Genomic DNA, 12,117 nt, shown 5'->3' with positions numbered 1-12,117 from the left:
GGGTCCTTAATGGTTGTATATCCAAGAGGATATTATCAAATATTATTTAAATTACACATTCATTTTTGAATCTCATCTATAATAATATGCAATAACTTGAATTTATATGCAGTGATTTTTGTACTTTGAGTATAAAATGATAAATTCACTGGTTTAGATAGGAAAAAATAAACGAAAACTTCAAATAAATGGAGAAAGAGAACAAACAGAAATATCAAACCAATATAAACTTGATATTAAATAAATGGAGAAAGTGAAAGGTGAAAGAAAACAAATAGAATTAAACCAATATAAATTGTGTGATTAAACTTTCATCAATATCTTTAAACTTTAGCGCGAATGGTTGCCACTCGTCGATACAAACACCTATTGAGGGTAGAAAAAGAAGTAGAAGGAGGAATTAAACAGAAATAAATACACTAACAACCTAACTAAAAACTTTTAATCATTATAAACATATATAACATAAAATTTATTGGGTTCGTTTTATTCCTGATTTTCTTATAATAATTGAGTTTTTCTTTTTCTAAAAGGAAAATACAATTTTCTTGGGTAGAAAAATGTTTATGATTCTATAAATAGAAGTTCAATTTTTTTAACTTGGTAACATCCACTATGTAGTCATTAGCGCTTTGAATTTATTTTTTAAGGGGAGAATTTATAAGATTCAAGTCACAAGTGTTATCTTATCACTAATAATTGTGTGAATCTCTTTTTATTTTGAGTGAATTTTATGAGGTTATTTCTCATTATATTTTGTACCCTCTTTTATATATAATGGATTGGTTATCTACTATAGTGAATTAGGTCAATTGACTAAATCATATTAAATATTGGTATGTCTTTTGATATATTAATCTTTCGAGATTTGTTTTGCTAGATTTTGTATGACACTTTAATATTTTTGTCCTATCAAAATCAATTGTTGGTATGTACATATGCTCTAGTCAAGTGCCGCTCATTTTATATTCCGATATCTCGGAATAAAGGACATTAATATATACTAGTTGAATTGCTAGTATTGTTCTTCACAAAATAAAACGAACAAAAAGACCAAACAGACAATGACATTCTAGTTCTAATCTTTGATACAATCAAGGGAAGCAAGAATATTCCATATTATATCTAGAGAAGAAGCTGCGTACATACGTTTGAATGAACGATATAAATAAGGGGAATCTTCGCATTTAGGCACTAAAAAATAACTTAATAATACTCCATAGTTATAATTTGCTAATTACGATTCGTAGCTACATGTTAGAGGGAGGAGATAGACGAGCGAGAGAAGGCAGAAAGTGGAAAGAGACGAATTGTATATGTATATTTGTCGAATAATTTTTTTTTTGTGTATATATATATATATATATATAGCCGGTATACATATGTATTTTTATATCTGACGGGCGAGATTGAGAGAGGGAGGAGAGAGGCGAGCGAGATTGGGAGAGGAAGGAAAGAGGTGAGCGAGAGAGGGCAGAGGGTGGAGAGAGGTGAGTTGTATATGTATATCTGTCACATAATTGTATATATATAACTGATATACATATGTGTTTATATATCTGGCGAGCGAGGTTGGGAGAAGGAGGAGAGAGGCAAGTGAGACTCGGAGAGAGACGAGAAAGGCAATTGTATTTGTATATATGTCGTGTGTACGCGTGTGCGTGTGTGTAATTTGCATTTGTATATGTATAAACGAGGAAATGCAACATAATTTTAACTAAAATTAAGTTGCGAGCCGTAATTAATTCAAAATATAGTTATTTTAGCTAATTAATTAGTATATGTTTGTTTTTTCGCGTAATTTATAACTTCATCACATTTTATGTGGCACCCTTTCCTCTTTGGTTCGTCAAAAAAAACGTCACTTTACTATAATTAGAAACAATTTAGTTTAAAATTTCTATTTTTACCTTTAATGAAATAATTTACAGTCACACAAATATCAAAAAATTATTTTAGATCACATGTTTCAAAAAGAAATTATTTTGTTTTCTTAAATACCAGTGTCAAGTCAAGGATGCCCACGTAAAATAGAACGAAGGGAGTACAATACTATGAGTATGCTCTATAAAACACGCAACATTACAATCATACAATACATTGATACAAAGATTCAAAACCCTTCTTCCTCTCTCCAGTATTCTTTCCCTCACCAAAAAGCATAAAGCAAAAAATATATCTTAGAAATATTAAATAGATGGGTGCCAAAAAGGACTTCAAAGTGAAGTTGATCAAAACAGAGGTGGTAGCAGCAATGTTGCCAATGCAAGAGCATTGGCTATCACAGTCCAATCTTGATTTGCTTTTACCTCCAGTGGATGTTGGAGTATTCTTATGTTATCAAAATCCTATTACCTCTGGGATATTGCCAAAAATTTGGTCATTTGATTCAATGGTCAATGTTCTTAAGGTGTCTTTGTGTGAGACTTTGGTTTCATACTATGCATTTGCTGGAGAGTTAGTTCAGAACCTTGCTGGAGAACCCGAAATTCTATGTAACAATGCTGGAGTGGATTTCATAGAAGCTTGGGCAGATGTAGAGCTTAAAGAGATCAACTTTTATAATCCGGATGAAAGCATAGAAGCCAACCTTGTACCAAAGAAGAAGCATGGTGTACTAGCTGTTCAGGTACTATTCATGATTCCTCGATCACTCTGAATATTCTTCGAATCCAGCTCATATTTCTATTTGAAAAAAAATCATGTGTATATTGTTAAATTAGGTCTTAGGCCTAGCTGACACCCAAAAACTAGCTCAAATGGAGGATGATTGCCCAAGCTTTATACCCATGTCATTAACCACTATGTGGGACTTTTGTCATTCTTTAACATATATCTATTTTGAGAAACTAGGATTAATATTAACAATGCCCCATGACAAGCATATGAGTGCCCTTGTGCCGCTTATACAAACTAGAGAAACCACCTGCGAGACCAAGGTTCAAATCCAACTAGATTCCTATTTGTGCCATTAGTGACCAATCGAATACAAATTATCCGTTAATTGTAATTGAAAATTTTGGCTAACGCCTAAATTAATAATATTGGTGCACCTAAAGTTTTCAAAACTTGGATTCGCCTCGGCCTTCACACGTTCCGGGAAGGACCAGACCATATCAATCCCATTTACCCTCTTTCTCCTTTTGCAACTCAACTTGAACTTCTTGTTTTGCATGCTGTTACTCCTCTGAACTCTGCTCTTTACTACAGTTTTTCGAAAATTGAATGAAAGTTTAATAATCCATTGCAGGTTACAGAACTCAAATGTGGAGGAGTAGTGGTGGGTTGTACATTTGATCATAGAGTTGCTGATGCTTACTCATTCAACATGTTTCTTGTATCATGGGCTGAGTTAGCTCTGTCCAAACCACTCTCTCAGCTACCATCTTTCAAACGATCTTTTCTTTATCCGCGGTGTCCCTCTGTCTATGATCCTGTAATTGATACCATGTACTTACCTATCTCAGCCCTAAAACAGGAAAACACAAATATTGATCATGATGATGATCAAGTTATAAGTAGAATTTACTATGTTAAGGCCGAAGAAATCAGGCGCCTCCAATCACTAGCCAATTGTAACAACACAAAGTTTACTAAACTCGAAACATTCAGCGCTTTCCTATGGAAAACTATAGCCAGTGATACTAATAAGAACTTCAGGCTTGGAATTGTGGTTAATGGAAGAAGTAGATTAAGCAACGGAGATGAAGAACAAGCCAAGATACTAAAAGGGTATTTTGGGAATGTTCTTTCCATCCCATTTGGCGAAAAGAGAGTTGAGGACTTAAAAGAGAAATCATTGTGTTGGGTGGCACGTGCAGTGCATGAGTTTCTTGAACGTGCAGTGAATAAAGAACATTTTCTTGGGTTAATAAATTGGGTTGAGAATCATCGTCCGGAGCCAGCTCTAGCAAGAATTTACGCCACGGATGAAGATACACCCGCGTTGGTGGTGTCATCCGGGAAGCAATTTCCGGTGAGGAAGATTGAGTTTGGATGGGGAGAGGCGTTATTTGGTTCGTACCACTTTCCATGGGAAGGAAAATCAGGTTATGTGATGCCAATGCTAAGTCCAAAAGGAAATGGAGATTGGATTGTTTACATGCATATGTTGAAAGGCCAAATCGATTTGGTTGAGGCTATTGCGTCAAATGTGTTCAAGCCCCTCACTGCCGATTATCTCAATTTGAAGTAATTAATTAATGGTTTATGTATACATATGTACTCAGAGAGAAGGGGAGCTTTGGTGTTTGTTGCCGTTTGACCCATAGTCTGTGGGTTCAAGAATAGAAACAACCTTTAATGCTTGTGTTTATACAACACACCTCTTGGAGTACGACCTACGATATTTTCTGCACAAAAACTACTTTTAAAAAAAATTATATATGTACTAAGCCTGTTTGATTGTGTGTGTGAAGGAAGAAATATATATCTTATTTTAATATGAGATTGCAATATATATATATATATATATATTTGTTTGCTTCCTCAATATTTAATTAATTTATGGCAATAGCTAAATATGTTTTTTTAGAGGCAATTACTAGTGACAATTACAATTTAACATTCTTTGTATATATCGCTAAATCCTATAGTTATTGTATCGAATGAGTAATGACAATTAATTTAATGTTTGTAAAAGTTTTAATACTCTTTGTTTATGTGTATATTTATTGTCCACTAACAACTGTTTTTTGTTGCAGTGTAATTAGTCACGGTTAAGCAGAATGCAAACCCTTAAGCAAGCTGGAGAAACTGCAGATAGGCCCAACAAGAATTTGTAACAAAATTTATGTATTGTTGCAAATTTTTTAAAAAAGAAAACTACTCCATTGTATTATATATATATATATATATATATATATATATACGAGTGATATATATTTTTCTATAAAGTTATATATTCTTTGTATATGAATTAATGAATATAATTATTTTGACCACCTCCAAATATGTAATTTGGGCATATTTAAACCACTAGATAATGGTGCCCGTGCTATGCACGGGCCCAATAATATAAATTGTATGTTTTGGGGCTAATAACGGAGTTTTTGAAGCGATTGTTTACGTGGATAAAGAAATAAGTTTTTTTATCACAAACTTGTACTTTCTTTGACACTATTAAAATGGACCCAATATATGTTATTTTTGTTGTCTCAATTTATGTGACACAAATAAAATTTGGAGAGTCATCCAAATTTTCATTTTTTAAAAAAAAATATTTTAAGTTATTAATTATTGAGATTTATAATATTTTTATGTAACTTTCAAATAACCTACATTACTGGTGACTTTGTCCTAATTTATGTGATATGGATAAAATTACAAAATTAACCCTTTTAAAATGTCTTTTAGATATTTTAAGTTGTTAATTATTATTATTTATAATACTTTTTTGATAATTTTAAAATGATATGTGTTATTTTTTCTGTCCCAATATATGTGAGCCCGGTAGAATTCTAAAAGTGAACCTATTTTATTATATAGCTTTTAAATATTATAATTTGGTAATTATTGTAATTTTTAAGTCATTTGTAAATGATATATGTTGCTTCCTTTGTCCCATTTTATATAGTATAAATAAAATTCCCAAAACCAACTCAATTTTTAATATATTTTTTTAAATATTTTAAATTATTAATTATTGTGATTTATAATATTAAAAAAAATTAAATAGAAAATGTACAAAACTTGTATCAGCCTAAAAAATGACCACGATAATTCGAAGCCTACAAAAAGCAATAAGGTTGTACGTAATTTTAAAGACTTAATATATATTACTCTATTTATCTCAATGTATGTAGCATAGATAAAATTTCAAGAGTCAATCAAATGTTGTTAATTGTTAAGATTTACAATACATTTTACGTAGTTTTCAATAATTTCACATTAAATAAATACATATTACTACTTTTGTCTCATTTTATGTGACATTGATAAATTAATTTTAAGAATCAACAATTTCTTTTTTTGTGTTTTTTTAATAAATATTTTAAGTTGTCAATTATCACGATTTATTATATTTTATACATAATTTGTAACGGTAGATTAATTTCAAGAATCAATCAAATTTTTTTATATGTTTTTATTTTTGAAATATTTTATGTTGTCAATTATCATGATTTATAGTATTTTTACGATAGATTCACTTCAAGAATCAGTGGATTTTTTTGTATTTTTTTCAAAACATATTTTATGTTGTCAATTATTATGATTTATAGTATTTATACGCAATTTTTAAATATAAAAAAGATAAAAAAAAAAAGACAAATAAATTAAAATGGACCGAATATATGTTATTTTTGTTGTCTCAATTTATGTGACACAAATAAAATTTGGAGAGTCATCGAAATTTTCATATATTTTTTAAAAATGTTTTAAGTTATTAATTATTGTGATTAATAGTGTTAAATTGTCCAAAAATATAAATTTTAAAGGTACAACCATAAAAGAAGAATGTACAACACTATCTAAGCACATGTAACACTTGTCATGTGCTAAGTAGTAGATATTCCCACTTATTATATATAGTAATAGAAAGATATATATAGAAATGACATATTTATTATTTAATTAAATAATAAATATGTAACTAAAAATCTTGTTAGCTTTTGGTTGAAAGCTAACAAGATAGTTACGTTGCATTGTGGCTTATTATATATAGAATATCAGGGACATCATATAATTGGTAGATCGCGATTCACGTGCATGAGGTTATTAGTAGTGTTTGAAATTGCAAACAACACATTTTACTAAAAAGATATTTAAGCATTAATAATGCTTCTTTATTGATAATTTTTCTCCACATTTATAGGATAAGAGTAAAGGTGGAAACTAAAGCTCATTTAGTCTCATATTATTTGTCAAAATTACTAAAAATCCTTGTCGTAATTTATTTGTCATTTTACAGAAAATCAAGATATAGTTAATTTTGTTAATCTCGTTTTACCCTTAGTATTAAAAACAATACAGTTAATTCTGTTAAATCTCATTTTATCCCTAGTATTAATTTTTTTTTAGTATAAGATTAGTTTGGTCGTCTTGTTCTTAATTAAAGTATAATTTATTGGAGAGATATAAGGGTAAAGTAGTAAAAATAATTTTCATTTATGATTTTTCAAAGAATGCATAAAAAAATGAGACAACTAATATAGAAGGAAAAAAATAACTAATTATATCTTAATTTTCTAAAATAATAATTATTTTGACCAAGGTATAATTTTAGAAAACACGAAAACTAAAATAAATCCGAAGGAATAGGATAAACAACTCAAATTAAAAATTGCAGACTTCCATAATTGCCTGAAAACACATCTGAATCAATAATTGGAGTGTATCAACTATTGTCCCTACTATATATTTGATTTTATTTTTTATTAATTTGTTAGACATCATGGATCCAACTAATGTTTAGCTCAACTAACTAGTTAAATTTGATTTTAGTTTAATAATGTTTTTGATAAAATATTTATTTTAACATAATAAAAACTTAAAATAAACACCCAAAAACATTGTGAAATCACTTTCTTCTACTTAAATTATATATAATGAATTTACATATTTCTTCTTGTGCAATCTCAATCATGGTCCACACCTTTTTCTCGTGGAGAACGTCGACTTCACATGCTCTCTTTTTCTTTACTGTGAATTTTGGCTTTTATTAATATAAAAAATATAATCAACTTCACATGGCTCCAATTAAGTATACTGCCATTGCCATACTATTTTAGTGCAAAAATCAGACAATGTCCTCGGTCAAGCTTGACTTTTTTTTTCTGAAATTATGTTATGTATTTTAACTTTCTTCCCCTTTTACTACTCTTTCTCCCTTATCGAAAAATATTTAAATGTTACTTTCTATTTTCCTCTTATTCTCCAGCTACTCTAAAGAAGGAGAATGGGGAACTTTCAACTTCTCTTTGTTCTTATATTATCATTCTTTTTGTCACAATTTTATGCCCAAGAATCCTTTCTCCACTGTATTTCTAGTCAATTTTCTGAAAGTAACATCACAGGAGTACTTATATATGCTCCAAAATCACCAGCATATTCATCGATTATCGAACATGCCCAGAAAAATCCAAGATGGTTGAATTCTTCATCAGCACATCCGCTTTTAATTATTGTCCCTCGTAAAGAAAATGAACTTAAACCTCTCATTCTTTGCAGCAAAATGTTTGACTTTCAAATTAGAGTGTTAGGTGGTGGTCATGACTATGAAGGTCTCTCTTTTCGTGCTGAATCGCGATTTATCATGATTGATATGAGTAATCTTAATGAGATCGATATAGATTTAGAGGAAGAAGTGGCCTGGATTCAAACAGGGGCAACATTGGGACAATTATACTATGAAATTGCAAAGAAAAGCAGAGTACATGCATTTCCAGGAGGTATATGTTATACTACTGGCAGTGGTGGGCTAATTAGTGGTGGAGGATTAGGTTCTTTGATGAGGAAATTCGGGCTTGCAGCAGATAATGTTGTCGATGCTCGTGTAATGGATGTTAATGGAAGAATTCTTGACAGAAAATTAATGGGAGAAGACTTTTTTTGGGCCATAAGAGGAGGTGGAGGTTCAAGTTTTGGGATCATTCTTGCTTGGAAACTCAAGCTGGTTCATGTCCCTGAGAAGGTTTCTGTTTTCAGGGTTCATCGAATGCTCGAGGGAAATACTATAAATCTCCTCCAGCAATGGCAACATACATCATATTTACTACCTAAAGAGTTCTTCCTCAGAATGATAATGCAAAATGATGGAGAAAGAAACGAAAAGAAAGTCAAAGTCACATTTGAAGGACTATTTCTTGGGACAGTTAATGAGTTAATTCCTATTGTTAGTGATAAATTTCCGGAGTTTAATTTGGAACACAAAGATTTCTTCCAAGAACCAGTGATAAATTGCACTGAGAGACCTTGTTTGAAGAAAGAATGTCATGAAGTTCCCTGGATCGGGTCGGTCTTGTTTTTGTACAACAAAGAAGTTGATGAATCACTTGAGGTCCTTCTGGATAACAGTGTTCCTGTATATAAAAATTACTTCAAGGGAACATCTGATTTTGTGAAGACTCCGATTCCTGATAAGGGTTGGAAAATGATTGAAAGATTGTTTCTTGAAGAGGACAGGCCTATGATAATAGTAGAACCATTGGGTGGAAGGATAGATGAATTTTCAGAATCTGAACTTCCTTTCCCTCACAGAAAGGGAAATTTGTACAACATTCAGCACTTAGTGAATTGGAACGATAACAGTGAGAACGTATCGAGCAAAAAGATTGGATGGATGAGAAAATTTTACAAGGAAATGGAGCCATTTGTTGCCAATTCTCCCAGGACTGCCTATACCAATTACAGGGATCTTGATTTTGGGACTAACCAACAAGACTATAGCTATTCGAAGGCCAAAATCTGGGGTGAAAAGTATTTCAAAGGCAACTTTGAGAGGTTAGCTAAAGTGAAGAGTATGGTTGATCCGGAGAACTTTTTCAGATACCAGCAAAGCATTCCACCTTTTGCTACTCCAGGACTGATGAATTTAATCGAAGAAGCATGGCCAAGCACTTACATTCCATCCGAATTACAGGTATTCTGATATGAACTTCTTGCAAATGTATCCACAAAGGCAAAAGTGAGTACAGATGTACTCTGGATGGAAAATTTGAACTCGATGAGTTCAAAGTTAAGTTCTTACCGTTGAATCCATTGTACTTTTAAAATTATGGGTTCAAAATTTGATATTTGTTGAAATATTAGTACGTAATTTTTTGTACATGTATATATGTTCTGGTGTCAAAAATATTGAGATAAGTCGAGTCTATAAAAACCTGGCTCCATTTCTTATCATTAATAAAAAATAAATAACGTTTGGACATTTTGAAACAGTGGATTTATTTAGATTCATTTGAGTCTCTTAAATTTCAAAATGCTTTATGAATTAACATTGAATTGAAGTACGTTGAATTCATAAACTTATATAGTACATTCAGTTACATTAAGTCCTCTAGATCAAAGTCTAACTGTTGAATTAATTCAGAAACTAATACAGTGAGTACATTCAAATTCATCTCTATAAATTGGATTATAGACTTGAGAAAAATCACTTTCTTTCCCCTCAAAGCATTGATAGCTCATTCTGAATCCCTTAATTCTTTTAGATAGCAATTTCCTGTAAAAAAAAAATGAGAAGCTATCAGATTCTCTCTGTTTTATTCTTTTTACTCTTTTTGGTAAAATGTTACTCCAAAAAAGAAGGTTTTCTTCATTGTCTTACCAAATACTCCCAAAAAAATGTTACGAAAAACATTTACTCCCCAAATTCTCCAACTTATTTATCTATCCTGGAATATGCCCAGAAAAACCCCAGATGGTTCAATTCTTCACATCCCATTTTCATTGCATCCCCTAAGAAAGAATCAGAAATCAGGCTTGTCATTCTTTGTAGTAAGAAAATAGGGCTAGAAATCACAATCAAGAGCGGTGGTCACGACTATGAAGGCATATCTTATCGCTCTGAATCCCCTTTTGTTATGCTTGATTTAAGCAATCTTGACAAAATCAAGATTAATTTAAAGGAAGAAACGGTTTGGGTTCAAACAGGGGCAACCATCGGCCAGCTTTACTATGCAATTGCCAAGAAAAGTAAAGTTCACGGATTTCCAGGCGGTGTATGCTTCAGTGTTGGCACTGGTGGAATGATCAGTGGTGGTGGGCTCGGTGCATTGATGAGGAAATTCGGCCTGGCAGCTGATAACGTTGTAGACGCTCGTGTAATGGATGTTAGAGGAAAAATTCTTGACAGAGAGAAAAACAAAGATTTGTTTTGGGCGATAAGAGGAGGTGGAGGGGCAAGTTTCGGCGTAATTCTAGCATGGAAACTAAAATTGGTTCGTGTTCCTGAAAAGCTTACTGTTTTCACTATTCGTAGGAAATTAGAGGGTAACCAAAATCTCCTCCAAAAATGGGAAAACATATCACATCAACTCCCTGAAGATTTGTTCATTAGAGCTGTTGTTCAAAATCGCAGAACATCAGAAGGAAATGTTACTAAAAAGTATGTTGAATTCTATTTTCAAGCACAATATGTTGGTCCTGTTGACGAATTAATTCCTCTCCTGAAACAATACTTCCCTGAGTTTAATTTGGAGCAAAAAGATTGCTTCCAAGAGAATACTACTGCTCAAGCAGAGAAAGAATGTCACGAAGTCCCCTGGATCGGATCAGTCTTACATTTATTTTTCAGAAAACCAAATGATTCACCTAAAGTTTTGCTAGAAAAGAGAATTCCAACACGGAAAAATTTCAACAAAGGGACATCTGATTTTGTGAAGACTCCAATTCCGGATAGTGGTTGGGAAATGATAGAAAGACTGCTTTTGGAAGAAGAAAGAGTTCAGATGATAATGGAGCCATTAGGTGGAAAATTAGATAACATATCAGAATCGGAAATTCCATTCCCTCATAGAAAGGGAAATTTGTATACTATTCAGTACTTGGTGAACTGGGGCGATAACAGCGAGAGTATATCAAGCCAGAAGATAGCATGGTTGAGGAAACTTTACAAGGAAATGGAGCCATATGTTGCAAAATCTCCGAGAACGGCTTACCTGAATTACAGGGACTTTGGTTTAGGTACAAATGAAGAGGATTACAGTTATTCCAAGGCCAAAATATGGGGTGAAAAGTATTTCAAGGGCAATTTTGAGAGGCTGGCTAAAGTGAAGAGGAAGGTGGATCCAAAAAATTTCTTTAGAAGTGAACAAAGTGTACCACCTTACCATTTATCGCACTGATATAGCTGAAGAAGATTAGATTCCGCGCAAGTTAATGAACTAAATAACTAACACTCCAAAAATGCTGAACATGCACATTTTTTAACTCGCATACATTTACACCAAGACAATAAATACAGAACTTGTGTCTTCTATGTATTCTTAGTTTAATTTTTAATTACTAATTCGATATAAATAACATCTGCAGTAACTTTTTAGTACTCGGGGAAGTCTTGTTAAATATATTATCTCTAGTATTTTAAATGTGTAAGTAATTTGTATTTTTATTTTTTTATAATATATTACAATATTAAAATTGCTCATTTTTATTTTTGTTTGTTTATTCTTCCTG

The 12,117-nt window shown here is 31.8% G+C and overlaps 3 protein-coding genes across 3 annotated transcripts; all 3 read left to right on the top strand.

The window, feature by feature from the left end:
* The first annotated feature begins 2,069 nt into the window (after positions 1-2,069).
* Positions 2,070-4,264, top strand: LOC125848116 (coniferyl alcohol acyltransferase-like). Its single transcript, XM_049527921.1, has 2 exons — positions 2,070-2,629; positions 3,251-4,264. The coding sequence occupies exons 1-2, from the start codon at positions 2,198-2,200 to the stop codon at positions 4,193-4,195; spliced, it is 1,377 nt and encodes a 458-aa protein (XP_049383878.1). The 5' UTR covers positions 2,070-2,197; the 3' UTR covers positions 4,196-4,264.
* Positions 4,265-7,897: 3,633 nt separating this feature from the next.
* LOC125848177 (berberine bridge enzyme-like 22) lies at positions 7,898-9,828 on the top strand. Its single transcript, XM_049527998.1, has one exon. It carries the CDS (start codon positions 7,898-7,900, stop codon positions 9,587-9,589), a length of 1,692 nt encoding a protein of 563 aa, XP_049383955.1. The 3' UTR covers positions 9,590-9,828.
* A 347-nt stretch (positions 9,829-10,175) lies between these two features.
* On the top strand, positions 10,176-11,964 carry LOC125848781 (berberine bridge enzyme-like 22). The gene has a single exon (XM_049528717.1). It carries the CDS (start codon positions 10,176-10,178, stop codon positions 11,784-11,786), a length of 1,611 nt encoding a protein of 536 aa, XP_049384674.1. The 3' UTR covers positions 11,787-11,964.
* Positions 11,965-12,117: the final 153 nt, after the last annotated feature.

Source organism: Solanum stenotomum, chromosome 12 (assembly GCF_019186545.1).
Source record: "Solanum stenotomum isolate F172 chromosome 12, ASM1918654v1, whole genome shotgun sequence".
Taxonomy (NCBI): Eukaryota; Viridiplantae; Streptophyta; class Magnoliopsida; order Solanales; family Solanaceae; genus Solanum; species Solanum stenotomum.
This window is presented reverse-complemented; position numbering and strand designations above follow the sequence as displayed.